Source organism: Dipodomys ordii, unplaced genomic scaffold (assembly GCF_000151885.1).
Source record: "Dipodomys ordii isolate 6190 unplaced genomic scaffold, Dord_2.0 Scaffold127, whole genome shotgun sequence".
NCBI classification, from domain to species: Eukaryota; Metazoa; Chordata; class Mammalia; order Rodentia; family Heteromyidae; genus Dipodomys; species Dipodomys ordii.
Genome location: NW_012267343.1, coordinates 7,593,393 through 7,614,463, shown reverse-complemented (window position 1 = coordinate 7,614,463; position 21,071 = coordinate 7,593,393). Strand labels below are relative to the sequence as shown.

General features: G+C 48.7%; 1 protein-coding gene across 1 annotated transcript in view; it reads left to right on the top strand.

Moving 5' to 3' along the window:
• Nucleotides 1–21,071, top strand: part of Znf618 (zinc finger protein 618) — a 152,887-nt gene that overhangs the window by 83,108 nt on the left and 48,708 nt on the right. The window contains exons 2-3 of the mRNA XM_013030126.1: nt 566–609; nt 16,559–16,818. Coding sequence (XP_012885580.1) covers nt 16,650–16,818 — 169 coding nt within the window. The 5' untranslated portion in view covers nt 566–609; nt 16,559–16,649. The remainder of the gene's footprint in view (nt 1–565; nt 610–16,558; nt 16,819–21,071) is intronic.

Sequence of the window (21,071 nt, the reverse complement as noted above, 5' to 3'; positions counted from 1 at the left end):
GTGTTGTTCCCTGGTCAGCAACCTCCTTTGGCCTCTACATCCAAATCCTCATGACCTTGGCTATCTGTCATTCGTCCTCCTGCATTCAGGCTGCTCCCAGGGCCTTGGTCTCTCCATCAGAAATAGAATTTTATGATTTCTGAAATTTTCATTTGGTCAGTCTTATCGTCCCCCTCCCACCTCAAATAAAAGAGATTAAGAATTGGCCCTCTCTTCCCTTCCAGCTCTTAGGGTTGGGGGGGGGGTAGTAGGGTGGAGACAGAACATTTTAACATAATAGGATTTTCCCCCTCCGGTTGATAGGAATAAATCTGCAGCTACTGTTTTATTGGAAATCCCAGCTGAAAATAAAAGGGGTTCGATTCAATCTCATTTATTTACTTCTTACCACACCCCCGGGGTGTGTGGGTGCTGGGTTTACCTTGGCAGTGGGTGCCTAGTTGGATTTAAAGGGCCAAGCAAATGGGATGGGACTGGGCTTGATGCCCTCTTGCCTCACAGGGTGGAAGTGGATAGAATGTGTCTTCAGCCCTGGCTGATGGAGGTGTCTGGGTCTCTTTTGCAGGCTGACGGAGCCAGTACAGCTGGAAGGAAAAGCACTGCAAACAGGTATGTCCCCTCCCATGCCCTGCAAAACAGCTGCCATTCCCTAGTCTTCTCACCCTAAAGGAACATGGGTTGGGCCAGCACTCTGCTGAAAGGGGCCATACAACCCTGGAGATACGAGGGCATGGGTGGCACTTTCCATGTGCCCTCTCTGGACACATGGTATCTAAAGATGACTCACTTCTAATCTGGCCTGTGGCCCCTCAAGTTGGGCTGAGTTTGAGGATGAAGCACAAGGCTGCTATATGAACTCCACAGGGGAGCCATTCTTGTCATGGTGTGCAATAATTCCTCCTCCTCCTCCTCCTCCTCCTCCTCCTCCACCTCCTCCTCCTCTTCCTCTTCTTCTTCATCTTTCTTTCTTTCTTTTTTTTTTGGTGCCAGGACTAGTGCTTGAACTCTGGGCCTGGGCACTGTCTTTGAACTTTTCTACTCAAGGCTGGCACTCTACCACTTGAGCCACAGCTCCATATTTGGCCTTTTGTAGGTTAATCGAATATAACGCACAGACTTTCCTGCCCGGGCTGGCTTCAAGCTGCAATCTTTAGATCCCAGCCTCCCGAGGATTATACATGTGAGCCACTGGCCCTGTTCAGGGTTAAGGAATTCCTTAACCCATGTGCTAGCATCCTCAGTTGCTCTGTCTGAACCAGTCACACCATAGCAAGGCAGGAGACATTCCACTGAGTCAGACCTGGGTCCATCCTCAACCTTGAAGCTGGCAGGAGATAGAAGGGAGTGGACCCCAGTGGCCTGCTGGGATGGCATTACTCCCAAGGAATGAAAAAAGTCACCAGGTAGGCCCAAGCTGTGGGTATCCCTATGGGTGACACAAGTGGGCACGTGGTAACCTCAGTACTCATTTTGCTGCTGTCCCCTTGGGTAGGACAGAGCTGAAGCAATCATGTGACTTCTGTTTGGGGCATTGAGGCAGGAAGAAGGCAAGGATGAGAGGCACATACATGAGACCTGGAACATTCTCTGGATCAGTTGCTGGACTCAGACTCAGGCTGTGTGAATAATACACTTAAGTTTGCCCTTTTACCCCAAACACTATTCTCTAAGATGCTCATAGATTTCTTTGGGGTACTATGACAATAATAGCCAAATAAATATAGAGGACAGTGGGAGAAACAAAGTCAAACTGGTTTCTTTGCTGCTGTGAGACTTTTCAGAGCCTTTAATATGCTAATGTGTATGCTCAGAGTACAAGAGAGACATAAATGTCCTGTTTCTCAAACATAATTAGCCACGGGGCCCTTTTATTGTGATTCATCCCATCTAGTAAGTGTTCCTTGCAGTACCCTTTGGGAACCCTTGGCAAGTCGAATTTCTTTGGCTTTGTGTTTGAGAAATTCACCAAGGGAGCTTTTTGTAGGGTGGATTGGAGGCTGTGACCCCAGGTGGACAGCCATTGTGACCCGTATGACCTCCTTGTAGGGCCTGGCAAATATTTTATGCTGGTCTCAGTGGCAATTTTTTTTCACTTTGCCAGTGACAGGAAATTTTCTATAAGTGACAGTAAATATGTATGTAAATGGCTATAGTCAGCTGACCCCAACCTAAACTGCCTCCTACTTAACAGTCTTTGCCTTCACAGTCCTTTTTCTGTCTTCCCACATCCCAGCCTGCCTGTGCTCCTTAGTTATTCCAGTGACCCATGAACCTGGTTTGCTGTCTCTTAGAGCACCAGCGCCACAGGGCAAGAGCCATGTTTGTCTTGTGCACTGCTATGGCCTGGGCCTTGTAAGCACTCAAGAATACTGATAGGCTGAGGGAGAGGAGGGAAGGGTAGGGGCAGGGAATAAGGACTGGAATGGAGAGAGAGAGAGTTCAGATTGGGAGGCGGCTGCCAGCTGGGGCCTTTGTTCCAGGTAGTGATGCTCATAGCACCTGCCCAGCGTGTTGTGCTTCTCGGACCCCTGGTAGTAGATGTGTGTGGTGCTGTGGCTCCCAGGGCAGTGGCCTCCTTCGACTAGTTAGTGGGTGGTACCTGGAAATGCCTGCTAGATGAGAATGTCAGAGCTAGAAGAGGCCCAGTAGATAGTCTTACTGTGTATGTTAGTTGCTTGAGGCCTTCAGGAGGAAAGGCCCTATGCAGGGTCATCAGAAGAGTGAGAGGCTACATTAGGTCACCTGCTAGGGCTGATGACTTCTCTACTCAGAGAGGCTATGCTCTAGGGAGGACCTGACCAGCCACTCCTCCCCTGCCTCTTTGTGTTTATCATGGCTTGCTGTGATAGACCCAGTGCTGTGGCCTCAGAAGGATTCAGTGCTAATTTATCCATCAGCAGACATGAGAGTACCTTCTGGATCCACAGCAGTAAACCAAGAAACAAGGTTCCACTCACCCACCCCCATCACCTTAGCCGGGCAGAGGTCCTGGTCCTCACTCTAATGCATTAACCCTTACCACCCAGCACTCTGCCTGGTCCTTGTAGCCAGATGATGCAGATTGGTTTCCCACAAGGCCAGTGGCCACCTGAGGCTGTGAATTGATCACTACCATCCAAGGCTGCTGTCAGAAGTGGGGGAGAGAGAAGGATTGGCAATTGATTATTGATGCCTGCTTGGGAAGGGTAATGTGGCATATATACCATTGCTTCCCTCTCTCTGACTACCCTGGGCTCCTTACCACATACACTCAGTGATTGAGACCCATAAAATACCAGGAACGGTCAGCCCGCACCTTTGGGATGCGTGTGACTTGAGGTGTAAGGATGAAATTCCTATTATTAATGATTCTGATGTACTTGGTATATCAGTGTGTCATACTTAGTATGTCAGGCTCTGAACTGAGTGATTTACACAGTTTGTTAATTGATTTTTAACTTTTTATTGTTATTATAAAGGTGATATACAGAGGGATTACAGTTACATAAGTCAGGTAAAGTGTACGTTTCTTTTTGGATAATATTACCCCTTCCCTTGCTCTCTCCCAGTTTTTCCCTACTATCCCTACCCACAGTTGTAGAATTCATTTTCAACATAGTGCCCAGTGAGTACAGATTTATTTTATTAGTTGTGTGTTGTCTATCAAACAGCCTTGGGAGGAAGATGCTCATCTTAGCCTTGCCTTGTGAATGAGGATGCAGAGGGAAGAAGTTGATAAGCCTACAGTTGCCTGGTTGGAAGGAAGCAGGAAAGCAGGCTGTCAACCTAAGTCTTTTTCCTGAAATGCCTTCCTGTCTCTCAGGGTGAAATGCTCTGTGAATCTGAGTCCAGAGGCCTGTTAGGGGCTCAGCATGGGGCCAGAGTCTGGGCCTATCAAGGAAGGTAGAGCCCCTGAAGGAGCTCCTGGTAGAGTTCATCTTGAATCTGTGATTAGAACCAATAGCATCCTTTGAAAGATCACAGGATAGTGGCTCGGTGTTCTGAGGGGTGGATGACCTGTTAGAGCATCAAGAGAACATTAGCTGTGGCCCTTGAACCCTGACTGAGCCAGTTTCTACCTGGTGGTACTATATGTAGTGCATCAGAGCTCACTGTCTGTTTCCCATGGAGAAATGAAGGCCTTAAGGTCTAGCCAGGTCCGCATGAAGCTAGAGGAGTGGGAGCAGAGCTGACCTTGAAGGACCCCTGCCCTCCCAGCTGTGGCACAGTGTGGTGTTACTGCACCAGGCTCTCTTTCATCCTCGCTTTTTCCTTTTTGGCCTGGAACACACAGTTTTGTTATTTCTCCAGAGGGCCTCTGGCTAAACCCCAAAACCAACAGCATAGGCTGCTCAGGAATTAGTGTTAAATTGAGGGGGACAAGGAGAGGTGGTGTTCTTGATCTTAAGAAACAACGAAATATGGTTTGCTTTACTTCCCTGTAACCCAACCTGGGTTGATTTTATAAGACCAGTGATCCGGCGCTCCAGGTTAATGCTGACCTGGTGTATGGGTTACAAATTATGTAGCCACTGGCAGCCAAACCTCACATATTCCAAGGGGCGGCAGGCCTTCCCTATGAAAAATCTGAAAGAAATGCAATTTTTGTCATGAAGTAAACTCAGTTACTGGCTTGCCATAATGAAGAATTATGCCCCCTTTTTTGGCCATGTGAATGTTTGCAGAGTGCAAGACTCAGAGTAATGTAATCTCCACCCTGGAGATTAGGAGACATGCTCTCAGATGCCTAACAAGGGCTCTGTAGACAGGAGAGCGGGGCAGAGGATGGCAAAACCAAAGCCCATTCACTCATTCCCAAAGTGTTTATTGAGTGCCTACTAAGTGCTGGGCCTGCCTTGGGTACTGGGGAGATAGCAGTGAACAAGAAGAGCTAGTGTTCAGGTTTGAGTGGAGCAGATGGGCCAAGTGCATGAAACGTATGCTTGTCAGCTCTTACAAGTGCTGTGAATGAAAGAGCCAACAGGGAAATGGGCAGACCAGGAAGGGTGCTGCCTTTTTAAATGCATGGTCATTCCAAAAGGAAAAGCATCACTGATCACTGAACAAGATTTGTACCAAGTCCAGGATCTTCTGGGGGAAGTGTACTCTAGGCAAAGAAAACAACAGGCACAAAGGTCCGGGGGTGGGGGGGGGAGGGGTTGGGCATGTCTGTTGCACTGGAGCAACAGCAGGGAGGTCAGTGTGGCTGCTTAGACCCTAGGAGATGTTTGAGCAGAGCGATGGCATGATATTTGGTTTTAAGTGGAGCATGCTGGGTACCAGGAGGGGACAAGACTTTAGAAAGAATGTCTCTGAGGGTTCAGGCCAGACAGGGTCTTAGGTTTAGAGGTTTAGAGGTGCACTTAGAGGTGAGGGCCGGCTATTCATTTTCAGATCTGTGAAGCCTACATCCAGAGACATGCAGCCTCCTGCACCATCCTGGGGGTGGCCCCAGCTGCAACAGCCGGATCCCCACAACCCCACTCCTCCTGTCCCTTGCACTCCTGCTTGGGCATTTTCTTCTCAGGACCTCTGCCCATACTGAGGGCCACAAAACATCCCATAGGGCCAAAGAGCCCTCAATGCCTAGGTCCCAATCCTGGTGCTGCCCTCTGCCTGGTTGCGTGACTTTACCTTACTGAGTTTCCTCAACTATGGAACAGAAATGGTTATCAACACCACATCCACAGTGCTGTGGATCACCTGTGAGTATCTGTCTGTCTGTATGTCTATAGTTTTATATATATATATGTATATCCTTAGCACAATGATCAATAAACATCTACTTTTATTAACCACTATGCTCAGTGGATCCCAGGTTCTAGGGCAGAATAGATGACAGTGGTGTTACACAGTTGATTTCTCGGTGAGCCTGGACCTAGGAGAAGAGGATGGACATGTTGCTGGTGTTTGTGGAATCAGGTGACTTGCACCTAGCTCCTTTGCTCCTTACCACAGTACTCTAAGGTGGTGACTGATGGTCCCTTCTTCAGAGAGAGTTGAAGACAAAACAGACGCCATCTAAATTGTAACAGTGGCTCGGTATCTGGCTGAGTCTAATCCTTTAAGCTCAAGTCTTCTGCCACATGTGTATGGCTTCATAGTCTTTTTTTTAAGAGATACTATTTATTGAATTAAATTGTATGTCCAATTTAAAACAAAACCTTTGCCTCAAATCTTCACAAAGCATGTTTTCACACAACCATATGGAAATAAAACAAGTTTCTATAAATCCTGATAGAGGTCCCCTTTCCTTCTGTTATAACAAAATGAACTGGTTTGTTTTTTTTTACAAGTTAAAACTATTATGTTTACCATGGTACAAAACACTAAAAATAAATGAAGCAAAAACCTATTATTTTGAAGGAGAAAGTTTGCCTTTTCCTTTTCTATTCTTGGCCCAGATTTTAATTCTTTCCTATAGAACCCAGACCTCCTGTTGTGAACCCCTTTCAGTCTCATCCAAAACTTGAAATTCTTCAATTGTTGCATTTGAGAAATCTGTTCACAGATGAGGTGGGCAATTCAGTCCATCCTTTTTCACTTCAAACCCCTCTTTGCCAAAATGGAACAGTGTAACACCAACATCTCCTCTATAATCTTCATCCGTGACACCAGCTCCTATATTTATAAAGTGTTTTGCAGCCAAGTCAGGACGGACATGGAGCCACTCTTCTATAGCACTCAGAAGGAAGAGCTTGTCTGAATTTCCATCTTTCTCCAGGTTATAGCCTGTGGTGTTCGAGGACCCCTGGATCAGAGCTGTGGCATGCTTGAGAGCCACACAAAGCGAAGCCCCATGCCACCCTCCTCAGCAGGCTGCAGGAGTTGGCTGCAGTCTCTTCTGAGCAGGATAGGGCCAAAGAGGGGAGAGAGAAGGGGAGATGATAAGACTGCGAGAGCTAGGTCTCATAATTAGTCTTGAAAGCATAATTCTTATTCAGCATACTGGTTTGCAGCAGTATAAAAGTGGACCTGTGCTGGGCGCTGGTGGCTCATGCCTGTAATCGTAGCTTCTCAGAAGGCTGAGGTCTGAGGATCATAGTTCAAAGTTCAAAGCCAGCCAGGGTAGGAGAGTCCATGAGATATCCATGAGACTCTTATCTCCAAATAACCAACAGAAAACTGGAAGAGGAGCTGTGGCACAAAGTGGTAGAGTCCTATGCTAGCCTTAAGCAAAAGAGCTCAGGGACAGCGCCCAGGCCTCAAGTTCAAGCCCCATGACCAAAAAAAGAATAGTTCTGGACAGATGCACAACTTGTTTGGGAATGGGATAATGGTCTTCACCATAGGTCTTAGCTTCTGTTCCTCATCCTGGAAATTGCATTTGACATCTTGCCATAAGTGTCCTCTCCCTGTCCAGAGTCTGGGCTAAGTTTGTCTACAAAACTCACCAAGTGCAGGTGGACGCTGAGAGCCCCAGGCTTGTATTCCAAAGGGGCCAGCCACCTCTCTGATGAGCAGAGTTCACTCTTGGCTTAATCAGTTACTGTTAAACCTAGATTGTGTGAATAGGGCTGTTTCTGGAACATTCAAACACAGCTTTAGGTTTATTCTCTAGGGATGGCTGCAGAAATGCAAGCCCCAAATCGACGTATATCAAAATGCATGGGTCATTTTTGCAGACGTGTGCTTGAGCTTGGGGTGGTCTGGGATAGGGAATTGAGTGGGGTCTCTAGGGAGCAAACCTCTGCTCTCCCCTCCCCTACTGCCCCCAACCCAGCTGTTCTCTGTGAATACATGAAGTTGTCCCTGGACACATGGAGTCAGTTGATAGCACACAGAATCTTGCCTGGTCCTGAAGCATGGCCTTGAGAAGTTGCTAGAAAGACTGCAGTTGCCACTGCCTGGGTCCTTCATGACAAAGCCTTTGGTCTGAGAAAGCCACACCCCAATGTCCACAAGTTCATAGCATCTCTGGCTCTGCTACTGGGAGAAGAAATGCTGGCAGCAGGTCTGAGATTCAGCCATGCTCCTTGCAGAGCATGACTGTTAAGAAGATCCCCACATTCCACACCTACCTTCTAGATCATTCCTGCCTGCTTGTCCTACAGAAGGCATTCTCACAGAGTGCTGCTGTCTGAGCTAACTGTGCGTTGCACACCTGGTGATCACCCACAGACAGGTGGAAGAGAGGAGCCAGGTGTAATGGCAAATGGAAAAAGCTCATTGGATGGACCTTAGAACATCCACTGGCCACAAGGGTAGGGGATGGAAAAGCAGTAGTCCTGTTAAGGGGTGTCTTCCACACCCCTCCCCCCATTCCCGGGAGGAAGTGGCCAGGGAGCTGACATCAGGGAGGGACAGGAAATGATAGTTAATAAGTCCAGCTGTGTCAGGAAGTGAGGTTGATGCTCAGGAGGGGGTTGGTCCTCTGCTTGTATGTCCCCCAGGAGGGTACTTTCCTCAGGGAACCAACCACCCACCTGCTCGGGTCTGCATGGGACCCATGTGTACCAGAAGGGAGTGATGAACAGAGGACACGGCCCTTTTTGAGGTCTCCACTCTTCACCTGTCTGTCAAAGGGATGCTGTCCTGTGTATGAATGAGGACACAAGCAGGTGACTCTTCAGAGAACAGGGCATGTTGCTAATGGATCAGAATTACACCACAACATGAAGCCTTGTGTCTGCCTAAATGCTCTTATTCCCAATTCTATCCAGAGGTCGAGGGCCCAGGCCAGCTTCCCAGATCCACAGTACCATTGAAAATAGCCCCTGATTTAACCAGAGAGCCCCACCCAGCTGAGGGCTGGAGATGGGGTTACCTGACAGGGTTGCTGAAGACTCTTGCTTCTCCCTTCCTTATGTTTCAATTAACCAGGAAGTTCACTCTTAATATTTAAATCTTAATGCTGTCTCTCTGAACTCTAATATAACCCGGCACTGTCGCTGACTGACACTATGAATTGAGGAAAATTAAGTACCTCAGAATTATCTCAAAACTAATGATGTATTTATGCATTGTAGGTTATTTTGAGTTCCTAGACTGTTAAAGAGTTGTTTAATAGGTTAATAGTTTTAATCTATTAATCTAATCTTTTCTACTTGACTATGTATTAAAATATATCAGTGATGTATGACAGGATGGGAAGTGCAGACAGTTTGGAAGATTTGGAAGGGACAGTAATGATGTGAGGATTGAAAACTTGGGTGGAGTGGTGTAAGCACAGACTCCAGCCTCATTCACTGCTGCTCTGGCCTGTGGTCTCGCTTCAGGTTCTCTCTTTGCTTTCCCAGGCAAGTTGCAAAGATGCTACCTAGAAAGGTAGCATTATGAGTTCCTTCCACAGGCAAGGACCTATCACATCCAGCAGCCACCTGAGCAGACTTGAGAGAGAAGGGGAGGTTAATGGCAGGCACAGAGCCCAAACATTCTTGTCTGTGGAGATCAGGCCCTTCATTCTGTACTCCACCCATCCCACCCTGTGTGGCTGTGGAAAGGGACCAGCAAATGCCTAATCCTGTCTGGAAACTATGGAGAAGGGTAATACAGTCTCTATATCTTGGAGCTCATGATGTTAGTCATGACTGTGTTTATTCATTGAACAGGTATTTTTTGCAATTATTTCTTCTTTGGAGAAGGGGAGGAAGAACTGTCCCAGTGGGTTAAAATGCAGGCATTGGCATCAGGCAAACCTGGTAGAACCCACTTCTATCACTAGGCTCGGAGATCACAAAAATATGTCTCAGTTTTTCCAGCTCTGCTTTTCTTATCTGTAAAGCAAAAAGCCTTGCAGAAAAGGCTCGTCCATACCAGCCACAGGTGGCCGTAGGGGTGAGGGAGGGTTTGTGAGGTTCTGGGCATCTTGACAGGCGGACTTGACAGGATCTGCTGGTAGGTTCATTACCAGGAATGAGAAAGAGAAGGAACAGCCAGGTATCAATTCAGAGTCTGGCTTGGAGGAGGAGCTGGAGGCTGGGATTGCTGTTAACCAGAATGGGGAAGACTGCAGTTATTTATCATGTTGTCTTGGACCATCAGGCTTCATGGGAAGAGAACTGGGCTGGGAGGCAGAACTGTTTTCCTGTTTAGGGGGAGAGATATAGCAGCTACCCAGCTTGCCCTTGTTAAATTTGTGGTGCCTTTTAGGCTCCCTGAGAGGGGGTGTACAGCAGTTGGATGTTCATGCTGCTCTGAAATCCAGGGCCAACTCCAAGCTAGGCATGTTGAGATTCATCATTATATAGTTAATATTTCAAACTGCCTTATAGGATTCCCAAGGAGGTGACTGTGGATAAACAGAAGAGGTTCTAGAACTGACTCTTGGGGCCTATCCATGTGAGAGAGTTAGGGGCACACAGGTGGGTCCAACAAATGACCAGGAGAAGCCAGACGGTGGAGGCCCCCAGGTGAGCACAAGGTGCAGCAAGAAAGGATGGAAGGGAGAGGGGAGGCTTTGTTAAAGACTGTGCATGGCGGATACGTTGACTGGAGCCCGGGAAGGGACCATTGGATTGAACAGTACCGTGGTCACGGGGGCTTCAGAAGAGCAGCTCTGGTGGAGCCAACAGCTTCAACAAGGCTTCATGTGGCCATGAGAGGGAGTACTAACACCTGCCAGTAGGTGGCGGTAGTAGGCGGTCTGCACTCAGATCGTTGGTAGGTGGGCAGATGAGTAGAGTGGCAGAGGACTTGGTCCTGGTGGGTACTGCAGTCAGGCTGGGATGTGCACCTGTTTGTGTCACACACACACACCTGTTTGTGTCTCACACACACACACACACACACCCTGCCCCGCATCCATGCATTTGTGTTTCCAAGCTCAGCTTGCTAGCCAACTCTCCTCCCTAAAGAGGAAAATGTTTTCGTGAAGATTCCTTCCGGAAGGAGTTAAGCAAGGTGATATTTGCACACTGCAAAGAGCTTTGGTTGTTTCAGGTGAGGAGGTAGCAGGGTAAATGGCACCTCTGGGGGAAGTGGAGACTGGGTACAAGTCTTACCACTGGTCGGGCTTTAGATGTCAGTTTCTAACTCATTGTGCAGATGTAAGTCCTAGAAACTGGGTAGGATAGCAACAAGTTGTTGACCCATCTACTCAAGAGGCTAAGGCTGGAGGATCAATTGAGCCCAGAAGTTTGAGACCAGCCTGAACAACAACAACAACAAAAAAGATTGAAAACTGAAATGTAGGATGGTGAGCCCAGGGAATCAGTTGCTCAAACAGAACTGAAGTCAACTCAAGGTGCTAAAGATCAACATAGGTACTCTAACTTGGTAGAACCTCCAGTGCCAGAATTTTTTTTGGTAGGACACTGTAGATATTATGCATTTAAAACAGTGCTGTCTGACTTCTGTGCACTTCAGCCATTGCTGAGTTACTTGATTGTATTGCCTTAGGCTGTGGGGTTTAGGGGTAATGGTACCAGCGCAGGAGCAGAGTTGTTTACAGACTAAGCTCATCCCTCAAGGTTGTGTGGCTTCAGACTTCTGGTTGACATCACGTACATGTGTGTGTGTGTGTGTGTGTGTGTGTGTGTGTGTGTAGTTGCTGCTAGGCATTGTGTTAGGGCTGGGGATACAGAGGTAAACAGACACAGGCTGTGTTCTGTGCTTTGGTTCCCCGTCTGGTCACAGGGCTCTTTGAACACCAGGTTTGATGGGGTAAGTACCAATGTTAGAACAGTTAGGTAAGAATCAGAGGAAGAGATTTCTGAAACAGCCAGAGTGCCAGGCAGAATCCCTGGCACATTACAGTGGTCACATACAAATGTGGAGGTGAGCGGCCCTGGCTTACAAACTTCCCTGCTTTGGAGCCATTTCTTCACATTCCATCTTTTATACTGCATTAGTTTCCTGTTGCTGCTATAACAAGGTAGACTACCCATTCTTAATGTCACTTTCCATGGTTCTATATTTATGGTCCAGAACTAGGGAAATTCAGAAATATACATTTTCTAAGCTTTGAATTTCTTCCTCAAGACGTGAATCGCCCCTTTGTCCCGTGTCCACACAGCAGGTGACGCCTGCCTCTTGTTACGTAATGGGGGCTCGGATCTCATGTCAGTGCTTGTGTTTGATTGGCATTTAGTTTACTTAATAGAGGTCTGAGACACAAGAGGGCATGATACATGGGAGGCGAAGTAACTGGCGCTGTGTGGCCATGCCTCAGGGCAGGTATAGGGCTTGGTACTGCCCACAGTCTCAAGCAGGAGGCATGTCCCCTGCAGAGAAGAGGGAACTGGCATGCTGTAGATTTTGGGTGTCTGGAGCCAACAGAAGTTTATTCTGGGCCAGAAATCTGAAATCAAGGTGTTAGCAGAACTTTACTCCCTCTGGAGACCTTTAGGGAAAAATGCTTTTTCTTTCTTTTGTCTTTCTCCTGGGAGCTGACAGTATTTCTTGACTTGTGGCCCCATCACTCTAGTCTCTACCTCACACAGCCTCCTCTTCCCAGTGCCACTTCCTCTTCTTTCTTTCTCAGTGGCCCTTGATTTTACGATACTTGTGACTACATGTAGGTCCTGCCCAGATAACCCAAGGTTAAACTCAATTCCCATCCTCCTTAGTCACTTCTGCCAACACCTCTTTTCCAAATAAGGTCACCTTCACAGATTAGGACATGAACTTGCCTTGGAGTGATAGAAATAATCACTCCACTACTTCTTTTGTTGTAGTTTTTGTGGTTGTTTTTGGTGTTAGTACTGGGGCTTGAACTCACAATCTGTGCACTGTCCCTACATTTTTTAAATATTTTTCTTTCCTCTTCAAGCCTTTTGCTCTACCACTTGAGCCACAGAACCACTTTTGGCTTTTTTATTGTTATTGGTGGTGATTATGAGGCTTGAACTCAGGGCCTTGGCACTGCCCCTGAGTTCTTTTTGCTCAAGGCTAGTACTCTAGCACTTTGAGCCACAGGCCATGTCCAGTTTTCTGGTTGGAGAGAAGAGTCTCACAGACTTTCCTGCTTGGGCTGGCTTTGAACCTTGATCTTCAGATCTCAGCCCCCTGAGTAGTTAGGTACCCAGACTAATCACTTTCCTAGAGGGAGGATAAAGCTTAAACGCATATATGTCAGGGGAAAGCAAAGCCATACTTGCTGAAGATGGATGGAATGGGGTTTTAGGGCCTTATTCAACCCTACCCAACCTAGCCCAGCATCTTCAACGTCCCCTAGCCATTGCTGTGGAACTCCTGGTTCTTCGGGGAACATACACTGAGAACCATTACCTCGTAGCTCTTAGCACCTCCCATTTAGTCCGGCTTCTCTCCAGACACATGGGCTGAGGCAGTAACTGCTGACCATAGATAGCAGGTACTTAGTGAAAAGCATCCTTTTAGTGCCTGACTTTGGATTTTATGTTGAAGTGTGACTTGGGTTAAATATAAAATTCATAACGTATCTTGAGCAACTATTTTGTAGTTATCTATATATAAATCTATTTTACAGTGCCACAAATAGAATAGATTATGGAGTGTCAGCATGTAGATAGATTCGGAGAGCTTTTTCACTAATATACCTAATGATTCGTGCTGAGAATATCCAAGGGCTCCACTGTACATTTAAATGGATATAATTAAAATAATGAGCTCTATTTTAAAAAATGATATATGAAAAAAAATTTTAAAGAAGTTAGAAGGAGCTGCACCACTAATTCAAAGTGATATAAGTACTTCTACGATTCCATTGTTATTAGGACACCTAATTAAATGCGGAGCATGTGAGAAAAAAAGCAACGTTTGGGCTTGTAAATCGTAAGCGTAGAAGTCGAGAGAAGAGGAGGAAGTTGTCTGTGCGCTTGGCACTGTAGGGCTCCAGGTTGTCACGGTGGGGGGGTAGATGGGTATGTGTCATCATGTCCACCACTGTGGGCAGAGCTGGGGCGCTCTTGTGGCTCCTGTCTGCTGTGGGCTGAGGAAGGGTTGGCCGGTCCCTTGTCTACAGCTGTATTTCCCAGTGTGATCAAGCATTTATGTGGCATGCAGGATATGGACAGAACCACGGAGTCTTCCCTTAGGAGGCCCTTCTATTCCTCACTCCTAAATCCAGGAGACCCTGAAGTCGGTAGGTCAGTGGAAAAGATGGGGAATCAGGAGATGTGGCTGGAGACCTGACTTTGCTCCAGGCTCTGTCTTTATAGAATCCTCCCTTATAGTGTATTATGCCCAGCCCTGTTGTCTGACTGTCCATTCTATCCATCTTGAGGATCCACTCTGCCTTCCTGGTGACCCCTTTGGCGTCACAACAAGCTTAAGTTACACTGAACAGGAAGCAGAGACTTTTTTTGGTGATATTAGAGTTTGAACTTAGGACCTCACACTTGGTAGGCAAGTGCTCGGCCAGTTAAGTTGGACCACAGTCCACATGTGGAGCATACAATTCGGTGAGATAGTTTTACCTAGCAGCCAGGGATGCAGAGGAAATAGAACGAGGTGATGAACTAGAAGCTGGATGGAGAGGTCTGAAAGCTGCCTAGTGTGCTGAGATTACTTCATTAGTACGCCCTGGGAAGACATCTGTAAGAGTCACCTGTGTGAGGTGAACGTGACACTTACCGAGGACATCTAACTCTCACTCTAGCAAGCTGGGAAGGCGTCCTGGCAATGAAGAGGACGCTATGGCATTATCATAGGAGCGGCTGCCATTTATGGAAATCTGCTTCCTGCCAGCTCCCTGCCTGGGCTCCTTATGGGCATCATTTCCCATCCACAGCCAGGCTGTGATATTCCTGGATCAGACTAGGACAGCGATGCTCAGAGAGAGGTGTTAGCCCAGGGTTGCAGGATTTACAGATGAGGTCCAGCCTGACTCCAGAGTGCTTCCTGTCCGTCATGGTATCCAATGAGGTCCTTGTAAGCAGGGAGGGACAGCAAGTTAGTTCTTGTGGGATGGCAAAGGCCGAACTTCAGCTTCTACCACCTCCCCCAGCTTTCAGCACAAGTGTCCTGGGAGTGAAGAATGCCAGAGTTCTGGGCTTTCTGCCCTCTCCTGCCCCATGTCTGTACTCAGAAACCTCCAAGTGTCACTCTTCAACAGCAGCAGTTTTCATGTCCATACACAGACTTCATTGCCAGCATGGCCATTCACTGTGTCCCATGAGCAACTCTTGACATGGTCCTCACTCCCGCATAGGCATCTGTCCTGTGGTGGAGCTGAGATCATGGTTGATTCACGGCCTGTGCTCTAACATCTGTGCTCCACAAAGCTCCTTCCTCTACATCCTCCCCTTTCTGTTTGCATCCTCTGATTTTATTAGTCTGTGTCATCTGCTCGCCATCATCGGCATGCTTTGACCGTGGGCTTCTCTGGAGCAGTGGAGAGGACTAGATGTGGTTGGAGCATGCTCCCTGGGCCTGAATGGAGACTCGATTTCAGGGGAGTGCTCCCTCTGTTTCCCCTCTTATGGTGACAGTTTGCCAGCTGGAAGGATGTGAGACCTGTGGATGTTGGGAGTCACATTGAAAGAAGAGCAGCTCAGGCAAGGCTGTTAGGGCCCTGGCTTTATGCTTTTCTTGCTACTGTTCTTGGAGGTGGGGGGTAGGGGCCTGGGCAAGGCACAATCCTTCTCTAGGCCTCAATGTCCCCTTCATAATGGAAGATTCATGACAGTCCTTTCCAGCCCAGGATTGCCCTTAGAACGTAAGGATGTTCTCCAATGTATGAAAAGCCATCCTCTGTCCCAGAGCTGATTCCATGACATCTCAACTAAGGTGAACTTTGGGACAGGAGTCCCCCCATCTCTTCCTTCCCTGAGGAGCAGGGAAGGGCATGGATGTGATCTCCAAGCCCTGCCTACTGATGAAGGTGGAGAGGAACACAAACACCTGGCATTTGGCATCTTATTTGTGTCCTTACCACTCAGAGACCATCTGCCAGCCTGACTCCAGCTTGACCTGGGAGCCTGCTAGAACTGCAGAGTCGAAAATAGAGGCATGGCCGGGCACCAGTGGCTCATGCCTATAATCCTAGCTACCCAGGGGGCTGAGATCTCAGGATCACGGTTTGAAGCCAGCCAAGGACAGGAAAGTCTGAGACTCTTAATCTCCAACAAACTACTCAGAAAAAGGCAGAAGTAATGCTGTGTGGCTCAGGTGGTAGAGCATTTGCCTTGAGCACAGAGAGGCTCAGAGACATCACCCAGGCCCTGAGTTCAATCCCCAGGACTGGCAAAAAAAATGGAGGCATGGCTTAGGTGGCAGAGGGTCACACTTTAATGGAAACGAAGCACAAGCATGAGGCCTTTAGTTGAAGCCCTGCACGCACACACACACGCACGCACGCACACACGCACACCCCAGCCCAGCCCACCGGGCTGCACCAGAATCTGCATATATCAAGGTCTCTCTCTATCTGATCTGTGAACACATTGAAGTTTGAGAAGGGTACAAACTGCAGTTGCCCCAGCTGTAAAATGCTAGCCCAGAGATTTTCAAACTATGTTCCTTGGGACCCTAGGACTCCTAGAGGAGTGTTGGGCTCACCGTGGGGGCCGTGTGAGAGGCTGAGCAGCCAGGGACCTTCCACTTACTCTGCACACAGCCTTGCATGTCTCAGGGGTGCCATGGCAGCCGGGATCCTCTGATGGTTTGGGTGCAGGTATGGGGGGTCCACTGTGAGCTGACTCCTTTCCTTTCCCAGGGAGCGCTTGAAGCGCAGCCAGAAGAGCTCCAAAGTGGAGGGCCCGGAGCCGGGGCCGGCCGAGGCTTCGCTGAGTGCCGAGCAGGGGACGATGACGGAGGTGAAGGTGAAGACAGAGCTACCTGATGACTACATCCAGGAGGTGATCTGGCAGGGCGAGGCCAAGGAGGAGAAGAAGGCTGTCAGCAAGGATGGGACCGGCGATGTACCTGCAGAGATCTGTGTGGTGATCGGCGGGGTCCGCAACCAGCAGACCCTTGGTGAGTGCTTCATGAGAGTCGGGGCTGGAGCCAGGGTGAGAGTAGAGGCCAGAGTCGGGGAAGCAGGGCTAGCATCTGCACCCCTCCCTGGCTGAGAGCCTTCAGGGACTCCCCTCTGCTTCCAAGGGAAGATGGATGCTCCAAGATAGGCCTTTGATGGTCTACTTTTAGCCTGGAGACTTGGTCTCTTTGTGCCTGATAGAGAAAGACTCCATGCATGAAGTCTTGTATCAGGCAGATGCTTGGAACCTTCTGTAGATGCGAGGAACTCCTCACACCTAAGGGTTTCCCAACCCTGAGGGGTGAGCAGCACAACCCTTATCATTTAGTCCCCAGTGCCTGCCTACCTACCTTTCTCCCTCCTCAGTTTGTCTGGGGGCTGGTGCGGGCAGCACTTTCTGTGAGCTGACCAAGTATCAAGAGAAGGTAACTGACAAGCTGGTGCCTTCCCCTGCCTGGAGGAACTTGGGGAAACCCCGCTGTTTAGCAGTAATTTTGCCATTAGCTCCCCTTCCCCCTGGAGCGTCCCCATTGGTTATCCCTGCACTCCTGCCTGCTTCCCAGGCTCAGATTGCCACAAGCTCCCACAAATATGCTTCATTTGTGTAAGGAGAGAGGAGCCAATGGGAGCAGGTGGTGGGGACCGGGTCCAGTTGGAACCCTGGACCCCACGTGCGGAGAGAGGTTGCTCTTCTTTGCCACGTCAGTGGTTGCTTAGTGGGGAATCCCGGCTCGGTACTGCCAGATCTCTGCCCAGATCCTGTGCCAGATGTGAACGTTTTGATGTGAATTCTTTGGCTTTGAAAGCTGGCGATACAGTTCTGCTTTTGAAATCTGCCAAACACAACATATTGGTGGGTCAGAGTGGTTCCAGGGGCCACAACTTTGCAACCTCTTCCCTCTGAACTGAAGCTAAAACTTCTCAGCCTGGTCCTGAGGCCCTGCCTGGGCTTGCCCCAGACTTCTGCTTCCATCCATCCATCCTCCATATTTCTTTCCCTTGCTCCATATGTTCTCAAGAGTACTGGAGACACCCTTGCCCCATCCATCACTGCCTACCCTTCCTGGTCCAGCTCTGGCCACCTCCTTCTCAGCATTTCCTTGTGTATGGCTCCCAGGACTTCGTGTGTCTCTTTCCACAAGTTCAGATTCAAGGACAATTGCATTTTCTTCCCAGCTGATGGGAACCATCCGCACGCTCCCCTCCCAACTGTGTGTGTGTATGCTTGTGCTTGTGTGTGTGTGTGTGTGTGTGTGTGTGTGTGTGTGTATGTGTGTATGTGTGTGTGTCTATCTGTCTGTCTGTCTGTCTCGTGTGTAGTGTGGTGTTGTGTCCCATCCATTGGCCCATCTGTCTATGTTATTAACTTGGCACAAGATGCTAACAACCATGCTTTGTGTCTCCCCATCTGATATGCCCTGGCCTTCCCCTGACTGCAAGGAAGCCATGGCAAAAATCAGAACATACCCTTGGGACCAACTCCTCCATCTCTAGAGCCAAGGACAGGGCATCAGCATCCTCCATACCCTGTTTTTTCTTTGGGAGGCCAGGCTTCTCATGCCAGTATAGCCTGCTTCTCCTGGACTTTGCTCATGGTCTTCCCTCTCCCAAGAATTCCTTTGATCATTTCCAGAATCCACTCAATCCTTCAAGGCCAACTCCAGTGCTACCTCCTCCCAGAATTCTTCTCTGATCTGTTCTGGTCTGAAGCTCTCTTTCCACCCTCCTTGGGCACTTTCCACTATCTCTAGATAGAGACCCTGACTATGCCTGTCTCAGCCATGAGATTAGTAGTTCCTAGAAATAGAACGTCACTATCTGTCTGATTTTGGTCTCCTATCCCATCATACCACTTCCTGTCCTCACAGGACCATAGCAAGGGCCTGGCTTCTGGGAAGTGATGTTGAAAACAGTCAGGATGGGGCTAGGTGATGGCTGCAGTAACAGAAGGTCCTAAAATAACGATCTTGGTAGTTCCAAATGCCGATGGTCACAATGTCATGGAGGATGCAGCATGCTCCGTACTGCACTCAGTACATCAGTACAGGATGCTACTGTTAGTAGTGTCAGTAAAGTACCTCTTCTGTCCCCGGTCTTCCCCATATAGTCTAAGGAATAGGCCACTGAGAAAAAAAATGGCATAGGGAGGAAAGTTGGCATTGAATAAGTTCAGTGACTTCCTAGAATTCAGAGCTTTGGGCATTTTGTGAAACTTCTGAGTAACATGCCCTCCATCCACCCTCAAGAAAGAGCCTGTACAAGGCCCCACTGGTGAGCTGCAGTGGAGCCACCATTTTGTAGACTGTGCCAAAGGGAGCCAGAACAGTCCATGCTGATCACATTGTCTCCTCTCCAGTGTCTAGGTCTGATCTTCCCGCTTGCTGGTGTGGTTTCTGCTGAGGGTTGGCCTCAGAGGATGCTAACCTGGCTTCATCACCAGTGAAGAAAGGCATTGAATAACTCCCCAGTGCCCCCCCCGAAAAAATGAATGTGGGAATGTAACCTTCGAACTCCTCTCCAAGGGGCAAGGAAATTTTATCCTGTGGGCTAAATTCAAGCCATTGCTAGTGGCTGTTGGGAGTTCTGTGTTGGCATGATGGATTGTTGATGTCTATCCTGGATGCAGACATGAGCCGAGGGGCTATGCATGCAAACCACTTGATACCCTTGGCCTGCTCATTTTAGAGAGCAGCAGAGGGAGGCTCGTGAAACAAAAGAGTCGCTAAAAGTCACTGTGCAGCTTGGTGACAATTTCTTCCTGTTAAGAAGGACCTGCTCACCTCAGAGCACTTGTCTCACCGCTACTTCTAAACATAAAAGCCAGAAAGGATAAAGTCAGCAGCAGGAAGCTGGTCAGAACCAGGCCTTTAATGAACTAGGACTGCAGTGTGCGGGCACGAGGAGCTCATAATCATCCTGAGGCATTTGGCTGGGAGTGCATGCTTTGCTCACCCAACAGTGCTCCACCCTCAGAGATGGGCTCTGTAGTGGAATAGAATGGTGTCCCTGTTCAGCCAGGCAGCGCTGCGCCAGGAAGAGCTGGCCTCCCCAGGCCCTCCCTGGCTTGTAACAGCCATCAAACAAACAGTGTTCCCCCTGACACAAACATTATACAAGGCACTTCCTGTGGAAGAGCTTGAGTCATGACCATACCATGGCATTGGCAGTGCCAACTGGCAGTCCTCTTCCTGGCCTGGGAGAGTGTTGCAGGGGAGGAGGGCGGTTGGCAGAGGAAGAGCTGACTGCAACCACCCTGCTGCCTGCCCAACAGGCCTTTGTGCCTAGAAGCCCTCAGCTGCTGCTGCTGCTTTTTTTTTTTGGCAAAAGCAGAGATAATAATGATCTTGACACTTTAATGGGATAAAATCAGAAGTGAACAGAAGTGAGTTGACAGATCCAGTAGTCACCTGACAGCTGCAGGCACAGCATGCCACAGCAGCTTAAGGAGGGGTCAGCCACCTGTGAGACTGGGGGGGGGGCTCCTCTGTGTAGAGTGAAAAGCCCAGGCACCCTAATGGCCACTGCCCAACTCCATGTTGATGGCAGGTGTCGCAAACTGACCACACTGCACCCCATCCCCACAGTGTGCCTCAGAATCCTTCTCAACAAAGCACACCAAGAACTCATCACGCAGTTCACCAAGCTGGAAAGTCGGCAGGAGAAACCTGCTCACCACCATTGTGTCTGATGATCCCATTTTCTGATTCCAAGAAATAAGGATGCCGAGTGCCCATTGTACTAATGAGTGTACCATCTAGGGGCTGGGAAAGTGGCTTAGTGGTAGAGTGCTTGCCTGGCATGCCTGAAGCCCTAGGTTTGATTCCTCCATTCCACATAAACAGAAAAAAGCCAGAAGTGGCTCTGTGACTCAAGTGGTAGAGTGCTAGCCTTAAGCAAAAAAAGAAGCTCAGAGACAGTGTCCAGGCCCTGAGTTCAAGCCCAGGACTGGCGAAACAACAACAACAAACAAAAAGTGTTCCATCCAGCAGTGGATGCTATCCCCCTCCCAATGCTGTGGGCATGGGACTAAGCAGGGTAGGCACAGGTACACGGAGACAAGTGCCACTCAGCTTCCTGGTGGCACTGCAGGTACCCAGTCTCCACCAGGCTCTTCATCCTGTGAACGATGCAAACCAAACAGACATGTGGGGGGGACCTCTGTGGAGGCCCTGTGTCTTTAGGTGGGTCGCATGCAAGGATAGCAGAGTGGTGGGGATGATGGGATCTGAGTATCCACAATCTATGGCATTTT